At 44.8% G+C, this 18,489-nt stretch overlaps 1 protein-coding gene across 2 annotated transcripts; it reads left to right on the top strand.

Moving 5' to 3' along the window:
- The first annotated feature begins 1,809 nt into the window (after window positions 1-1,809).
- LOC139632562 (BRD4-interacting chromatin-remodeling complex-associated protein) lies at window positions 1,810-18,443 on the top strand. 2 transcript variants are annotated; one of them, XM_071497505.1, is made up of 14 exons: window positions 1,810-1,933; window positions 2,348-2,531; window positions 3,642-3,687; window positions 3,814-3,856; window positions 4,068-4,133; window positions 4,334-5,863; window positions 7,167-7,400; window positions 7,975-8,647; window positions 8,769-8,917; window positions 9,649-9,710; window positions 11,018-11,166; window positions 11,922-12,016; window positions 12,329-12,431; window positions 13,999-18,443. In XM_071497505.1, the coding sequence occupies exons 3-14, from the start codon at window positions 3,647-3,649 to the stop codon at window positions 14,718-14,720; spliced, it is 3,867 nt and encodes a 1,288-aa protein (XP_071353606.1). In that variant the 5' UTR covers window positions 1,810-1,933; window positions 2,348-2,531; window positions 3,642-3,646; the 3' UTR covers window positions 14,721-18,443. The 2 variants fall into 2 exon arrangements, with proteins under 2 accessions (XP_071353606.1, XP_071353607.1); XM_071497506.1 differs by having other exon boundaries at window positions 1,898-2,531.
- The last annotated feature ends 46 nt before the right edge of the window (window positions 18,444-18,489 follow it).

Here is an 18,489-nt window from a genome sequence, read left to right as displayed (position 1 = left end):
TTGTGCCTGGTGAAAATATTTCCTTTTTATTTTTGGTTTTTGGTTTCCTATCTATCTGTCCTGTCTTTTCTGTTTTTGGTCTTTTTATTTTTGGGGTTTTTTTTCACTTTCAAATTCTCTTTCCTCTCTGTTTTCAGTCTTTTTTTCCCTTCTCTCACCCTTTCTCACTCTGTGTTGACTACAGAAAAGCACAACTTAATAACAGTTGGCGTTGCAGTTACAGATTACAATCTTGCAAATAAGCCTCCCTCAGTATTGATTTTTTTAATGTGCCTGGGAAAAGTATTTGAATTTCTTGGACTTTTGAATAAATAGGCTTTATGGAAATAATATTTTAAAACAAGTCTCTTCTTCCACTGGTTTGCTTTCTTCCTGTTTTTTCGTTGTCAGAAAGGTGCAGCTGAGGATGTCACTTTGCTGTGGTGCACATGGTAATTTCCTCCTTTCTCACTCAATACGGGCACAACAAGCGCTCAAAGAATACTGAGGAATATTTACAATTTCCTGGACTTTCAAAGCAGAGGAGCCTCGTGGGAATAAGATTTTAAAAACCTCATGTCCTGTCTTTTCTCCCTTCACTCTTCCTTTTTTGTGTTTGTTTTCCTGTCTGGGATTAAGATGAAAACATGTTTTATCTTCTTTCTGTGATGTCTTTTCTCCTTTCAGTCTTTATTGTCTTTTCCCCTCTGTTTCTCTTTTAGTGTTTTATTCCTCATTTCTCTTTTTTGTCCATCTTTTCCTTCCTCTGTCTCACTCTCTCATGGTTTGCTGTTGACTAGGGAACTGCTCAGTTTGACTGTTTGCTTTGCTGTGGTCTATATGGGAATGAAATTTCAGAAATGAAATGTTCCTTCTTTTGGTACACTAGCAAACGAGCGTATCTCGAAATATCGATGATTAAATATTTGAACAAGAAAAAGAAAAATCGATGGAGCTGGATGAAAAACATCTGCGCCCTGGATGGAGGAGCTCCGCACTGAAGCGCAGGCACTCTGACGCGTCTGCCGCCTGACGGATCTCAGGAGGCGGCCACGCTCCTGCAGTCGCGCCGCTGAAGCTGGATCCTGATCCTCGCCTCCTCCTCCGCCTCCTCCGCCTCCTCCTCCTCCTCTCACTTGTATTTTTTCTTCCCCCACCTTTGTGTTGTGATCTGCTCTCCCACTCAGCCTGTTTCTCACACCCACCCCGGTACCCCCCCCCCCCCACCTCCGCCCCTCTCTACACCCCTCCTTCTCCTCCCCACCTCCATCCCACCCTACCCTACCCTACCCTACCCCCTCCACCACCGCCACCACCCCCTCTCCTCCTTTTAGCATCTGAAAAGCCCACTGAGTGAGAATCGATGGCGCAGAGGCCCGCTTGACAGGACAATAAACCACAAAGAAGGGGTGAGTTTTTTTTTCCTCCTCTTGCTTGTGTGTTTTTTTTTTTTTTTTTTTTTTTTTTTTTTTTGGTGGAATCGCAGAATTACTCTAATGGCACACCGACAAGAGACCCGCTCGGGGCCGGCTGTGTGGAGGTGATATTTAACACAAGGCATCTTTTGTTACCGCGATATGATTTGCAGCAGGCGTCAGCTGCCGCGGTCCCAAACCTCAGTAAATACACAGAATCCAATAAGAAAGAGATGAGAAAAACACCACCAGGTGCAGCCGGCGGCTCCGCATCCTGCACCGTCTGGGACGTTCATTTCACAGGAGCACATTCACCTTACGTAACCTGTGAATGCATCACTGTGCCCCGGTGCTGTTGTTGCACTTGCCGCTGCAGGTTTAGATGAGGGTCGTCTGCGTGGATTTCATTGGGCGATGCGGGACCGTGCGGGTGTGAATGCGGCTGTCGCGGTGTAAACAGATATGTCAGCGGCGCCGGAGAGGGAGGCTCGTCCTGGGTGCTTTCTGAGGGACCTCCCCGGGAAATTGAGCGCAAGGCAGTGAGTAATGTCTAAAAATGTGCGATGTGCCGAGCGTTTCCACGCTGCTGCTTCTGTGGGGGCTTTTTTTTTTTCCAGCCATGAGGAGAGAGGACAGGTCGCATCCAAGGCGCAGGGGGAGCCGTGTCTCCACAGCTGAGGCGCTCAGACCTGCCGCTCATGTCTGTGATAGCCACAACAATAGCTTCCATTTTCCTCATCAGCCTCGGGCATAATCGATACAGCCACACATGTGCTGCTGTCACCGGGGCAGGGCCGGTCCAGCCTGGCCAGGTGTCTGCTGCCGCCGCTCAGGAGAAGCTGATGAATCATATATTGGTCTGAAGTCTCACCGGTGAGATGAGAATGTGTTTTGGCTTCTGGTAACCTCAAGTGACCTGATGGCATGTGGTCGTGTGTTTGTGTGCCCCCCAGCCCCCCAGCCTCTCCACACCGTGAGGACGCAGCGATGCCCCAGCAGAGGGAGGACCCGTCTCCGTCCCGCCGCCTCGGCCTGGCTTCCCCCCGCCTCCAGACACTGAAGCCCGGCCACGGCTTCCCATGAGGCCACCACCAGAACTCAGCCTGACCGCTCTGTATGGGGCCTCTCACATATGAAGTAGGTTCACATTGTGGTCCTCTGTCTGGACACATGAAGGACCTCAGCCTGTGGGCGACTGGCTCCGTCTGTAACTAGCTGAGATAATGAACAGTTGTCTCACCTTGTTAACTATGAAAAGCTTCACTGGTTCCCAACCTGCGGTCAAGAGAGATCTGAGGGGCCACCAGACATTTCTGTTACCTTAAATAATTTAGTATTTTTCTATTTTTCTCAGTTTTTTTGCTCTTTTATGTGAAATAAATGACACTTTCATCTCCTCAGGCCTCTAAAAATCCTTTAAATGAAACTATCTAAGAGGAACAGTCTCCGGTCGAACTGCTCAAAACTGATGTCCATGACCCTGATTTTGAAGGGTCACAAGTCAAAAAGCCTGGGAACTAGTGATGTCTACAAAAGTCAGAACTGAAGCAATTTGTCCATTAATAAAATATTCAAGCAGCAGTAAATTTAACAAGCAGCTATTTTGACAATTTTTCAATCATCAAAACCTTTTTTTGACCAACATTTGCTGATTCGGCCGTATTCCTTCAAATGTGAAGATATGCTGTATTTCGCCGTTTTTTTGGTCATGTACAGAGGATTATTTCTGTGGTTGAGACTGTCGCTGGCTCTGGAAACTTGTAATGGATGCTTTTATGACTTTTCCTTGCTTAAACTATCAATTAATTGAAATTATTAATCTTTAAATTACATTTCTATAGCAGCATTTCATACAAAACAGAAAAGCAAATAGGAACATGTACTGTTCGTCACTCAAGCAGCAGCTTTCTGAATGGGCTAGGTGTGGTTTTAGCTGGGACAGGAAACTGCTGTAGTCCAGTCAGAGGCATGCATGAGTTTATCAGACTCTTATTTTTGAATTTATAATAAATCTATATTTCTTAGAAGGGGAGTAACAACCTTAGTGATGCTGCTGACATGAATACTTAAACTAAAACTGCCATTCATGATAACTCCTGGGTAAGAAGTTACCTACAGATTGATTATTAATGGAAATAATGATTGGTTGCAGTCATAATAACAATAAAAAGAGGTGTAATGAATTTTTTCTCCCTCACTGATTAATCATGTCGCTCACGATTGCCTTCCTCCTCCTCTTCCCCTCAGTTGACATGGAGGATGAAGATGGGACTTGTCTACTTGATGTTTTGTGGTGAGTTTGTCCGACTCTCACAGGGAAACAGCACAAATACACATAACAAAGTCTTGTTGTTGCACCGAATATTCACCAAGATTGAACCGTGTGATTACAATCCTCTCACTCTCTTCGTCTTCGCAGTGATCCCCAAGCCCTGAACGACTTCCTTCATGGGACCAATGAGGTAACAAAAGTAGACTTAAATAGAGAGAGAGTCAAATAAAAAAATCAATAGTGCAAATGATAAATTTGAGATGGGAATATTTCTTGGCACACGGTCTTGTGAGATGTGAGGAGGAGGGCTGACGGTGGGAAAGAGAGTCATAATTTATACTGCATGCATGTAGAAGGACTGTGCGAGCCCAACCCAAAATCGACTGATTTTATCCCACCAGCTGCAGACTGAAGACCTGCTCATTAACTCCTCCTCTGGGGAGCCCTCCCTCTTCACAGATGCCCCGGTGAGTGTCTGGATCCGCAGCCGGCAGCGTCACAACAACCAGCATTTTTCCCAGGAGAATGATTTTTTCTCTCCTTCTGTGCCTGAAACTGCTTCCTGTTAACGCCTGCTAATCGCACAATTCTCCCCTCCTTTTCACTCTGCTTCCTCTCTCCTGTCGTCCGCACCTCTCTGTCTCTCTCCCGCTGCTTCTTCCTCCAGAGCCCCGTCTCTCTGCTGGGAGATGGCAGGGATTCCCCAGACACGCCCCCGCCCGGGTGCGTGGATCTGTCCTTCCTGGAGGAGGCCCTCCTGTCATCGCCGGAGGGTGGAGAAGAGCCACAGGTGGTGCAGGGTGGGCCACCTGTGGAGGGTGGATGTGAGGCAAAGAAGGGAGAAGTGCAGGCGGTGGAGGAGGTGGAGGTGGCGTGTGATATCCTCCAGCAGAGCCTGCAGGAGGCTGAGATCACTGAGCAGACCATGGCTCTGGAGGCAGGTCTGGCCCAGCCCGGGGACAGCCTGTCCCTGTACTCACCTGCTCCTCTCCTCTCTCCTCCCACCATACCATTCGTACCCAAGTCTGTGACCTTGCCCGTCACCCCGGCGTTGCCCAGAGACACCCAGGCAGCAGTGGAGCCTCCCCAGCCCTCCCTCCTGGCTGTCGGGCCTGGCTGTCCTTCGCTAAAACCTGCTGCCCCGCCTCAGCTGATGGGGCTCCTGCCTGGAAATGTGTTCCCTTCTCCAGAGACCTCCTTCTCTCTGAGTCCGGCCCAGGGCTCCAGTATGATCATCCACAAGGCTGTCCCCAGTGTGACCAGTCGTCCTCTTATCACTCCAACCCTGAGAACGACAGCAGCAGCACCGGGAATCGTCCTGCAGAGGGCTCCTCTCCCCATCCAACCCAAGATCCCCATCAGCATTCAGCCCAGACTGGTTCAAATTAGCCCCAAGCCCTCTGGGCAGAAACACACTCCAGGTCTGACATTTGTTCCTGGGACTGCCTCTCCAAATATTTTACTGTCCCAACCTCCAGGCCAAAAGCCTAGTGCTCCGGCGCCGCAGCCCACCCAGCAGCTCCCCAAACCAGTCAGCCTGCAGCTAGTCAACCAGGGCGGCTCCTTTGTGCTGCAGCCTCAGGGACTCTTCCAAGGCCAAAACCAGTTCCTTCTTCCAGGCCAGTCCCCTGTTACAATCTCTCAACCTGCCAGTGCAGCTCGACAACTGCTGACTCCCAGTCACCAAGGCCCGACGGTCCACAGCGTGACTCCCTCCACCGGGCAGCTCGTAGACGGCTCTCAGATCCTAACTGTGCCCCAAAGACAGCTGAACTTCAGCCCTGTCTTCACCACCCCCACAGGGCAGCTAGCGCTCCGCCAAGCCACTGTGCTTTCAGGACCCTTGCATCTACAGTCGGCACCCCCCACTGTCTTCCAGATGCCAGCACAGCTGGCTGGAACCTACACTCCAGGAGGGCAGGGGCAGCGTGCCACCCTGGTCCACAGTCCTGCTCTTGGAAACATCACCTTGATCAACAGTTCAGGGGTGCTTCCCTCAGATCTCACTTCCATCTCAATTGTTAATGGCCCCTCAGTGGTTCAGGGGCTGCCTTTTGCCGCCCAGGCCCCGGCTCCTCAGGCAGGAGTGCCAGAGGGACAGCTGAGCCTCCAGCAGGCGTCGGTGGTGCTGCTGCCAGAGCGAGCTGTTCAAGAAGAGAGGAGCAGTTCAGAGGAGACGTTCCACCAGCTGCCACAGGTGAGCTGCCAGGTCTGCAGTGTCAGGACCTCTGGAGCGAGGGCACACAGAGGAAAACATCTTAAACTCGATGTTTTTATGTAATAGATTTTAACTGGGTAACTGTTAAAATAGTCAGTTAAAATAATGTCTATTTTTGGCTAATGTAGTGAATAAAATACCTGACGACTCAACATCAGATTTATGCACCAAGGCTGTAAAACCACTGCTGCTCAATGATTTGCCACTTTGCTGACAATGACCCACTGCAGCCAGAGATATTACAGGCCTGTCTCCCTCAGCAAAAACAGCTGCCAAATCTCTATCATCTCATTACAGCCCCTGAAGGTGCCATGTTGTTTTTAGATGTGAAAGCAGATTTACACCATCTCTCCTTCAGCCAGATGTTAACTCACCGCGTGGAGTTTAAGTATGAAGCTTCAAATTAAAAGACCATACTGCTGGTTTATCAAGTTTTAGTCTCTTTACATCACAGATAAACATTTTGTCAAGCATATTGTTGAGTTTTAATTGTTAAAATGTTTTTTTTTCATTGGTTCCATTTATTTTCAGGCTGTTTAAAAAAATCTATTCGTAGACTCGTGAAATTTGTTTGAGTTGTGCAGTGAAATGCAGATTTTTCAAATCAGTCTACACTTGAACAGAACGACCACTCACTGATAATGAACTGAACTAGACTGTGATGGATTACACCACTCACACAAGTTTCAAGAGTCCACTTATTGGTTTTCTTCCTGTATGTGGATGAATGAAAACCAGTGGATACCAGGAAAGGTAAAAAAAAAGACCTTCAATATTAAAATATACTGTATTTGTAGTTACATGAAGTGGGTAAAGTTGTATTTCTGGTTACACACTCATCCTGAGATGTTAACACAGGTGTTTTGATGAAGACGTATGATGGAAACGACCTGAGTTCGCACCACTGTATTGAGGTGTGGAGTGAATCTGAACACACTCGACTGTTTCAGCAGCGCAGAACCTAATTTCTGATGCGTGTGGTTCAGTCTTGAAACACACTGTAAAATGTGAATGACTCATCAGATCTTTTATCTCTTTGTTACACTGTGTTTTTAATGAAAACATTCAGAATGCTGGTTGTATAACATCCCTGCAGAAAATCTAAAATGAAATAGATTTTATTATTTAGAACATTTATATAAAAGTGCTTGACCTGTTTTTTTTGGTCAAATTATCAAAAACTTAATTGCACTTTTCTGAACCTGGTAGTTGTGAGGTTGTTTAAGTGATAAATTCAATCTCTCTGGAACCTGATACACTTTCGTCTCCTATCCCTCTGTAGCCCTACGGACACGTGCTGCAGCACGTCTCAGTGCAGCCCACCTCTGCGGGGCTGCAGGCCTCCTCTCCTCCTGTAGTCACAGTCCTGCAGCCTCCCCCTGAACCACCTCTGGCCCCTGATCCAGCTGTGGAGATGCCCAAACTTCTGATGCCCCCAGCAGACATGACCCAGGTAGTGGAGGAGGTGGCCCACTCGATGAGTCAGAACCAGGCCTTTATGCAACATCTGCAACAGGTCAGAGATTCAGCGAGTTCTTGTTGATTTTTTTACACAGGGAGAAAATGTTTGTGGCGGCTCAGAGCTCGTGTTTGTGTGATTACAGTAGAATTATTAACAGCCTTGGGTGATAATTCTGTTTATTGACAGTGGAATTATAATTTGTTGATGTGATGCTTATTCTGCCTTCACTATCGGTGCAGCTGAACACATGCAGCTCACTAACTCCCTACAGTATATTACTGACACTCAGTACTTCACTCTATAGTGAGCAGTAAATATAGATCATTATTATCTGCACTATGGGACCCATTGCTTTGTGGGACTGAGAGCAGAAGGTAACGTTCACACCGTGGAGGCCTTTCAAACATAAAGTCTATTTAATTCTAACTTTATTGTTAACAGGGGAAAAACGGTTCCTCTTGCAGCAGTGAAATTTAAAGACAGAACAACAGGAGAGTTTTTAATCTGGATTTGGAAGCTGGTCCATCTCTGTGAAACACAGCAGCTGAATGCAGCCTCGCTGTGTTTGACTCAGACTTCCTGCTTCCTATAAGATCTAACTAACTGCACGCGTTCATTTCTATCACAGCAAGCACTTAGCTCTCCCATCGCGTCTGAACTGCTGGTTGGAGCGCTGCCAGTGGTGCCGATGGAGTCTCTCGCCTCCCCTGTGGCCAATGAGAGAGAGACCCAACCTCAGACCCATGCAGTCCCTGGTCAGGACGCCCACCCCGTGATGTCCGACCAGTGTGTCGAGGCTTCTCCGCTTCACTCAGACCCTGAGGACACGTCGCTGCTCTGCTCCTCCCCTCCCATTCAGGACACCGGGAGAACAGCTCCAGGAGCTTTCTCCCCTCCAGCTGGACCTCAGATTACTCTACCTGGTCCCGAGAGTTCAGTCCCCCAGACCGCAGCTCCCCAGCCTCTCGTCGAGCCCCAGGTCCAGTACCAGGTCCCTCATCAGCTCCAGGCCTCACAGGCCTTATTTGCCCAGAACCAGGTGCAGATCCAGTCATCTGTTTCCCAGCCTCTGCCCCAGCCTCTGCCCCAGGTCCAGGTCCAGGCCCAGGCCCAGGCCCAGGTCCAGGTCCAGGTCCAGCCGTCTGTTTCCCAGCCTCAGTCCTCGACCCATACTTCAGTCCACAGCAGCCCCCCCTCTCTGCTTGTCAGCGTCTCGGTGCCTCAGCAGCAGCCTGATCCCACGGCTGCTCGTCTCTCCAAAGGAGGAGACGACTCCGCTGTTCAACAGCACACACAAAACAGTGAGTGTCACTGCTGCTCAATGAATCCAGCTGTTAGAGTCACTTTTCATCACTTCTCCACCATCATCATCATCATCATCATCACTATCATCACCTCTGTCGTCACTGTGTCCTTTCTCAGAGCCAACAGCTGCCTTGGCCGTGGAGAGTAAAGCGTTTACTCTTGATGTCCATCCACCCTCTCCAGCAGCCCAGGGCGTCCAGGTTCACGGGCCCCCGGCACCCAGGGAGTGTGCCCCCCTCCAGACGAACCAGCAGACAGGCACCAAGGTGGGAAATCCATTCACCTTAGGTCCAGTTCATTTTGGAAATACAGTATTTACATTTTAGACCTGGAAAAGACTATGAATCTAACTTTGTGCCATTTACTTTTTGATTATTTCTAATTCTTGATTTGATCAAAAAAATGAATGTTTCCCAAAAATGAAACATATATTCATTTGTCTCTCCATGTTGTATCATATTATATTTAGAACTGCAACTACAGATTATTTTCATTATTGATTAACCGTCAGTTATTTTCTCAACCAACTGTTAAATTGTTTGGTGAATAAAATGTTAGAAATTGTAAATATTCCACTCAGGATTTCCCAGAGTTCAAGCTGACATGTTTGAATGTCTCAGTTTGTCCAAGATTTCAAATTTACTGTCATATCAAATATCAAATATTCACATTTTGGAAGCTGAAGCCTGATTCAACTAAAAGAAAATGTGACAGTTTTCAAAAAAGTTGCTGATGAACTTCTCTGATTAACTGATTAACTGTTTCAGCTCAAACTGCTTCATATAACTTGTTTGTTTCCTTTTACACTGACAAATAATTAGTATTAACATTTTTATGATGTCATTTCTTCTCTGCTGAATTGGCTCCAGTCTTGAAACAGAGATAGTGGGCTTTGAAATGATGATTTGTTAAATGCATCAAATTTATAATTAATGACTTAAAAATGTGCTCCTGTCTCCGTCCTTTGATCTCATCCGAAATGTTGTGTGTCTGCCAGCTGGCAGGTCCTGTGGAGCCGCAGAGAGACGAGAGGCTCACACCAGCAATGCGCAGACACAGGTAAGAGACACTGACTCCAGATCTGCGCTGATGGAACTCACCATGAGATGATCAGTTCACTCAGATTTAGGAAGACACACAACTTCTCTGACTCACAGTCCGTTTTTCCTTATTATGAATTTTGAACACATGTCGTGGAATAATGGGAAACTGGCTGAAATTGAAACTTAAAGTGAATCAGATACTGAAGATGCAAAGGAAGTGATGGTAAAAGGAGTCACTCTTGTTGTATGTGGCCCTCATGAATACAGAAACAGGTGTAACATCCTGTGGAGACACAGCTGTCTCTGTGCTGCACTCTTCAGCAGTGAGAGTAACTCAGTTCTGTTCGTCCTGTGAAAAACCCGATGGCCTCCTCAGGATCCTGGTCCTGGATACGATCCACTGCAGAGGAGCTTTCTTACCTCACTTCATTCATTAACTATAACAGTTGGCAGGTTTCAAACACATGGATTAAGTCTGATCCTTCACCAGTGTTTTCTAATCTCAGTCCTCCAGGACTGCTTTTACTACAATTACTACGTCTACAACTGTGCTCCTGTCTCTGCTGCTGCTGCTACTCTGGCTAACACTGCCAGCACAGTGATGACAGCCAGTGCTTTACTGCTTCCAGTGCTTTACTGCTACCAACAGCAAAGTAGGATGTTTCCTCTACAAAATACAACATCCTCTGGGTCCTGGATTATTACATAATCCTGTGGTCCGGTCTTCTTGAAGGGCCTTGTGTCAAAAACAACTTTTAAGTGGGTGTTTTTCTCACAGAGGACATTCTCCTAAATACAGTTGTGTTTCATCCAATTAACACAAACTAACTGATCTACGTGAAACCTGGAGCCGTGTAGTATCACAGTGTGCTGGCTGCTTTCTGGGTCTCTGTGAAAATGATAATGAAGCTGGGAACGTGGAAACAGCAAAGCCTGGGGCCCTCACACTGAAACTAGTTAGAAATGATAATAATGAATAATGATGACTTTTCAAAATAAAAGCTACAAAGTGCTTTACAAGGAACTAGGATGTAGTAACATTTCTGATAGCACTGTTACTACTGCTGTTACCACTTACTGCTGCTGTTCCTTCTCCTCCTACTCTCATACTGACCCACCGACATGTAACGTACCATATTAACGTGTAGAAGAAACACAGGATTTAACTACTAACCAATAACTTTACATCAGTAAACAATCGGTGAATCAGAAATGTGTTTATATGAAGTTGCCGTGTTTTATTACTGTACCAGTTGTCGTCTCCCTCCAGGCTGTGGGGAGCAGCAGCTCAGGCTAACACGGTGTTTTCACTGCGGCCCTCAGGTTCCAGCAGCAGCTTTGTTTGGACCACGGAGCCGTTCAGCGCCCGTTCACCGGCCCGGCCTTTTCCACACTGAGGGACGCTGTGAGACGCCTGCTGCCCTACCACGCCTGCGCCGGTCACCTGCCAACTCAGAGTGACTTCAGTTTAGGTCGGTGAGCTTTGGTTGATGGAGATGAAACCATCTGCTGTGGATTCAAAGCAGTGTGACAGCAGCTGGTGATTCAAGCCCTTACTGACAAAATCAGAAGTTAAGGCCATGCTACAAGTAACTATTTTAACCTGGATGATGGAGAAAAGATCTAGTTTTTAATCAAACATTGGTGCCAAAGTGTTGGGGCTACGTACCCAAAGAGGGCAAGAGAAGCTGGAGACAGTAACACAACCAGAACAATTTAATGACAAGAACAAAATGATGGATGAATTCATAGAAACGCATGGTATTTGACTATGAACATTATTTATATGGAGAAAAAATGTTCTTCAAATGTGGAGAGGGGCGGGACAAAGTGATTGTGCCACAATAATTGAAATTATTCAAACATAACACAACTCTTGCTTCAACTTATATACAAAATAAGTCAAAAACATTACTATCGGGGCAGTGGTTCTCTGTGGAAAGGCCTCATGCTAAATAGACTTTATTCAAACATAATACTTATTAACATCACTTTAGGTTTCAGAGCAGAGTTTGAATCTCCCATGTTTAGAGGCTTTTTTCCTGTGTATATATCATCACAGTTCACAAAGCAAATTTACATTTACTCATTTGGCAGAAATTTTGATCCAGAGCGACTTACAAAACTTACACAGAGGTCATATCTTTTATCTTTTCAGTCCCACATCAGGGTGTAATAATATCATTAATAACGTTACCAGAGTGTGATGATGCTTCTCTTTCCACAGTGGACCAGGAGTTTGACACTGTGTCAGGTTTCCTGCTGAAACGCACCAAGGACATGGTCAACAAATACAGGCAGCTACTGGTTAGAGAAGCCCAGGTGAGAAACCGCACTGCTCTCTGTCTGCTCACCTGTATTTATGAGCTCTGAGTCTCGAGTCGCTCCCAAATCAAGACCGAGTGTGGGTATTAATTCACTTTCAGCTCAGACATCATTACCAGATAACTGCAGTAAACAAGCTTCTTATGAGACCAGGCAGCTTTTTGATTACAAGCCCTCATTCATGTGTGAATGGGCAGTGAGGGCCCTAATGAAGCGAATACAGGCATTCAGCTCAGTCGTGTGCTCAGCGCTGTGCGGAGCGGTCCGGTGAAGCGGTTTGTTTGATGAGATATGAACTGATTTCCACAGCAGGAGAGTCCGTCGGCAGAGATGGTGATGCTGGAGCGTCTCTTCCTTCAGGCCGAGCGATACGCATTAGCGGAGGACAGACGGCGAGCCCGCAGAGATCCAGGTCAGTGTCCCGGCAGGAGATAATAATCATCACCACCACCTACTTTATTACACACAGGCTCTGTCTGTGTGTCTGTGTGTGTGTGTGTGTGTTTAGCTGCACTGTCTGTTTTGCCAAGAAAGATGCTGTTTCAAATCTCAGGGCTGAGACAGAAAATCTGGACGGGGTAAATGAGGAAAGTGAATTAGTGACACATTTTCTCTTTTTTTCTTACAAAGTAATTTAGCGGCGCCTCAGAGCGCGACACTTAACCTCCATATTTGCTTCAGAGCAGCTCCCAGGTGTGAATGTGTAATTAAGCTGTGTAAATGTGGAGCAAGGGCGTGCTGAGAAAGACTCAGCGTGGTGACGGAAAAATTACATGTGAGAGGTTAAGAGCAAATTAAAGCAGGGTTGTTATGTTAATTAAAAAGTTGGAGAGGGGGAAGGAAGCTCTTGAAAACTGTTAATCTCACTGCTGTTTGATCCTGGGACTTATGAATTAATAATAGTCCAAAAATATTACAGATTTAAAAGTGATATTTGATACTCTCCAAAACAAAACCCTTAAATGTATTAATAATGTTTTACTTGTAGAGACAGCACACATGAATAAACATTGCTGCAAATGAGTTTTTCATCCATAATCCCTGGACAGACGTTACATATTCCCACTAATATAGCTCATAAAAATAAATACATGTGGAATATTGTTGGAAAAACAACAGGATCCCACAGCAAAAACCTAGAAGAAGAGGAGCAGACTCAATTTGAAAACATATAAACACATACACACACATAGCGCTTTATACGCTAACAGCAAACATCACATCTAAACCCTTATCTTCCCTTAAATTCACCACTAAGTAGCTTTAGCATTTAAACACATTAAAGCCACATCTGTCTGGTATCTTTGGAAATTTTGAGCACAATTTAAAAGGTCATCTCAATCAAATTCCCCCCAAAAGTTCATCACTTCACAATAAAAGCATTTTAGTATCAAACTGGTAAAATAGTAACAAACAAGACAACGTAAAAGAATTTATAAAACAGAAACAACATCAGTTAAACAGCAAACCAATGGCTGAGAAAAGTAACAAGGGAATATAACATTCAATTTTTCAATTTTCAATTTTTTGTTGTTTTCTTGTAAATTTCCATTGAATCAGATGGTCCATTTTTCAAAGTTTAGGGGCTCGATCTCAGACCTCATCATGTTTGACAGAAATGTGCAGCTGAGTCTCATACAATTAAAACTAAAAAGATTTAAATGGTTAAATGATGAATGAAAAGGCCCAACAAAAGGTAGAAAATAAACTGGGATGAGAATTGACCCCTGAGGGCCAACATGATAAATACAGTGCTGAGGCCTGCAGATAATCCAGAGTAACAGGGACACATTTTCATACAAACAGAACTGAAGTCACCGCTGCTGTATTGGAGAGAGCAGAAGTCTGAGAGTGATGTCTGAAAACGTGGGCAACTGAAACTGAAACCATCTGGGGGGGTTAGATGAGGCGATTTGGGTTTGTTCAGGAGGTCAGAGGAAGTGACGCTGTTACATCGTATCCCCTTCTCTGCCCTCCAGAGTCATTCATGATGGCCTTGGCTACATCAGCATCTTCCCCTCATGGAGCCCACTCCTCCGGCCCCTCCCACCTGCACTCCTCTGGCAGCCCCTCCTCTCCACCAGCTTGGACCAGACTGTCCGACCGGCCTCCGGGACTGAAGACGTACCGCTCCAGCTCCCGCGGGGCTCTCAGGCTCACCATCAAGCAGGAGTCCGGCTCCCGTAAGGTGGTCCACAACTCGGCCTGTGACCCCGGACTCAAGAGGGACCACACGGGGCAGCTGACCAACGGCGGTGGAGCCGTGAACGAACGCCACTCTCAGGCACCCAACGAAGCACCCCAGCGCCCTCAGCACGACGAGACCTCCAACGGAGCTCTGCCTGGTAACACTGCAGAGGAAGTCCCACAGACAGCAGCACCCAATTCCAAAATAAAAGCCCCAAATCCTCTTTCTATGCCAGAGCCACAGGCTGCTTGCTACGAGTTGCCTCCCAGAGATGTCAGTGCCCCAAAACTGAAATGTTACAGGGCGGATGCGTCTCCTCAGCCGGAGCAGCGGTTCAGCCCGCCGCCTCCACCCCTCCAAGAGGACAACATGCTCAGTGAACATCTACAGAGTGCCATCGACAGCATCCTGGAGCTCCAGCGCCTGCAGGGCCCCTCTGCAGCCCCAACCAGGGCCACGTCAGGCCCTTCGCTGGACCAGGCTGTCACCAGCATCCTGGAGGGACACCTGTGAGGTAATGTGCCCTGACAGACGTCCACACAGATCCAGAAACATCTGTCTGAGCTGGCAGAAAACAGAGGAAGGCGTACGTGACTTCTTATCTGCTCCCAGAACTAAAAGAGATTCAGTTTCTGGGTTTCAGATTTTACTTTTAAAGAACTGATTGTTTGAAAGAAGAGAGGAGGAAAAAAATTAAGAGGCACTATAAAGAGATGCATACCAGACAACAGCACTATCTATAGTCTGATAGATGTTAGATACTTCATTTTGATGTACGTTTGTGGAAAAAAAAAATCTATTTGAATAGGAGCTATATTGTTTCAGTGGTAGTTAAGTCATTCAGAGGTTTACGACACTGGTGTAACCTTCATCAGCATATAGTATATAAGTAATAGTGAGGATAATGAAAACGTGGAGTAGACTGAGATTATTCAATAGTTTTTTATAAGATTTCTTTCAAAAAAAAACAAAACGTAAAGTTTCTTTTGCATAGTGCCAAGCTTCCAGGGTATTTATTTTGATAATCTGTGCCAATTGTGTTTTCAGATGAGTTGCATTGAGAAAGGCAGCAAGTGTGTGACGAGCGTGTGTGTGTGTGTGTGTGTGTGTGTGTGTGTCTTCATTGGGAAATAATTTGCGTGGATCTAAAGAGAGAGAGAGAGAGAGAGAGTGAAAAACATTGCATCCTGCGTCGGGGTGGTACATGAACATCCCGCAGGCTCCATCATCTCGGCTTAACGAATGAAACTCCAAAGAATTTGTGACTTGCTACATCCTGATTACACCAGCAGACGTCCATGTTGTGTTCCTTCCCACAAACTGGAGTGTGTCTTTGTTATAGCAGAAAGAACCCGAGGGGGCACAGAAAAAAACAAGAAAACAAACAAAAAAAAAAACACAATAGGCAGTTGTGCTTCTTTTTAAAAAAATGTATTTCTTTTTTTTTTTGGGACCCTTGTTGTCGCTCATGCTGGAGTCTGTGAAATAGTTTTCTGTCTGTTTCCAGAGACACAAATGGTCTCCCATACTGTACGTGTTAACATGCAAGCAATAATGAGTTAGGGTTGTTAGGAGCAGTGGTGGTGCAGCGAAGAGGAGGAAGAAGAGGAGGAGGAGGAGGAGGGGGGAGATCTTTGCCTGTTTAGCTTATTGTCGTGATTGGATTAAAAGAAAAAAAAGTTTGTTTTTCAGGAATGAAAGATGCTTACTTTGTCATCGGAGCCCGCGTAGTGTAGAAATTGTGTTTCTAACATGTTTCAAGGGCTTGAGGGTCACTCAACAGCAGAAATGACCACGTAAAAAAAACGTCCAGTTTATGAGAGAAAAACACCAAAACTGCAGTTTGTTTTTCCACTGTACAGAACCTGAGCCTCTCTGCATCATCAAAGAGCCTTTGACCAAAAACTAGAGGAATCATCCGCTTCACATTTTCACACCTCTCTTCATGAAATCAACAGTCTGTAGCCCGCTGTGCTAAGCCGAAGATTTATTTCTCACGCAGCCATTTTGGAGCAATATATAAGTTTCTGCAGCATCTTATGTTAATGTGACAATCTTATTGGTCTGAGTGAAAATGTGAATTCTGTTCACATGAGGGGGGGGTTGAGCTCATGTGGCACGACTCTCCTTCATGAAACGTGTGCAAAATATTCTTTGTGGATGGATTTTACCTTCAAGGTCGAAATGTAAAATCTGCAAAATCTTTTGTAATATAAATTGAAAACGTGCTTCAAAGTTTTAGTTTTTGGAGATACGTACTGTTAGGGGTCAGATTGGAAATGTTTAGAATATGCCTTCAGTGTACCTTTAAGGAAATGGAATCTGCAAAGAAAAGATAATAATTAATGTGAAGTTTAAAATACTGTAACATCTGGTGTTCTGAAATGTGAAAGTAACCTGTCCCTTCAAAAAGATGAAAAAAAAAAAAAAGCTCAGAGATTTGGGGGCTAAATCAAACAGGACTTCTCATGTCTTAAATTGCATTGTCATTTTTTTTATATATGAAATTGTCTTTTGTTGGAATGAACAAAAGGAGTTATAATATGCAGTAATTTAGTGTTGAAACTCTCTGCTGTAGTTCAGGTAGACACACACCAGAGGATTCATGAAGCAAAGGTTGGTATTTTGGGAAATACAGTTTTTCTTTCTTGCTGAATGAGATGAGAAGACTGATATCACTCATGTCTCTGTTGTCTCTGTAAATATAAAGCAACAGTTAGCTTAGTGTAGCATAAGGATAGGACACAGCGAGCCTGGCTCCGTCCAAAGATCACAAAATCTTCCTACCAGCACCTCAGAAGCTCATTAAACCTTAAAAAAATCTGATCATAACGACGACATGTTGCTGCATTACGAGGACGATACTGCACAGTGAATTATCACCTACTTTATGAAGCTTTATAGTGAGTTTCAGTTCATTATTCCGGCTGTTTAGCTTCACTCTCACTGTTCTCATGGGCAGAATAAACTGTTCACTACCTGCTCAGCACCAAACAGCAGACAGACAAAGGCAGAGAGCTGGCGAACACAGTGGAGCCACCACCTGGCACCAGCTGTTAAACTTTACAAACCAGCTAAAAGTATTCATGTAACACAGGTGGAGGGAAATGTGCATTTTCATTTTTTCTTTTAAAATTTGCACTATATTTGGATGGAAACCCACCAAAATTGTTCCAGCAGGAACAAGTGGAAAAAAGTAAAGTATAAAGTGAAAAAAAAAAGAAAAAATCTGTCATTTTGCTTCTGCGAGTTTAAGTTTTTGATGGTTGTCTGACAACCACACAGTGATGACAAACTCCAGGAAATACTCTTTTGTTACCCTTGGCCAGTCGGGCTAGCTGTTTTCACCTGTTTACATTCTTTATGCTAAGCTAAGCTAACTGGCTGCACTGTACAGACATGAGTTATATTGATATTCTCTTTAACTCTCAGTAAGAAAGCGAGTTAGCATATTTCCCAGTTTGTTTTTTTCCTTTAACAGAATTTGTTTGAAAAAAAATCAGAGAAATTAAAAACAGATTGAATCTTAAGGTGTGTTTCCACCCTCAGAGGTTTCACTGTAATGCAGTAAAGATGTCAGAGTGTCTTTCACAACACAGGATTGCACTCCTCGTCACCGCTAAACTTCTTAAAAAGGGGAATTCCACCAAAATTGACTTGTTTTTATTTTTTAAGAAGCACTTCCAGACATTTGCCAAAATCTTTGCTCTTTAATTCAAAGACACTTAAAAGAAAAATAAATTCTCAAGTTAACTTTGATGGAATCCCCTTCAGTGAAGCAGCCTCATGTGCCATTGTTATTGTTGCATTATGTCCTCAGTGTCAAACACTGACCATTAGAGATATTCTTCGTTTTGTCAGCATTTTAGGACAAAGGGATAACATCTGCATGTTGAGCCATTTTGTTATTTATTTGTAAATGTTTTCATTTTTCTGACTGAACTGTGAAACCAGGGGAGCTCATAACTCTTACACCAATTCAACTTCAGATACAAAACATTTGACTGACAGATTGTTCTGATGCCAAAATCAAGAGGCCTTAATTCAGCAAAACTAGATTGTAAAAACTGTCATTCCTGACAAAAAAAAAAAAAAAAAAAAAAAATCCAACTAAAGACTCCTTTGACCTGAAAGTCATGAGTGATTCATATATGAAATGTTAAGAAAACCGCTTTTGTACTCATTTTTACAGACTATTTATTAAACTGTGATTTTGTAAGAAATAAAAATTAAAAAGGTGAATGTGGTTGTGTCTTTTTAATGCTTGCATGTAAAGATGTGT

Source organism: Trachinotus anak, unplaced genomic scaffold (assembly GCF_046630095.1).
Source record: "Trachinotus anak isolate AG129_WGS33_773 ecotype Australia unplaced genomic scaffold, CSIRO_AGI_Tana_v1 ptg000015l, whole genome shotgun sequence".
Lineage (NCBI taxonomy): Eukaryota > Metazoa > Chordata > Actinopteri > Carangiformes > Carangidae > Trachinotus > Trachinotus anak.
This window is presented reverse-complemented; position numbering and strand designations above follow the sequence as displayed.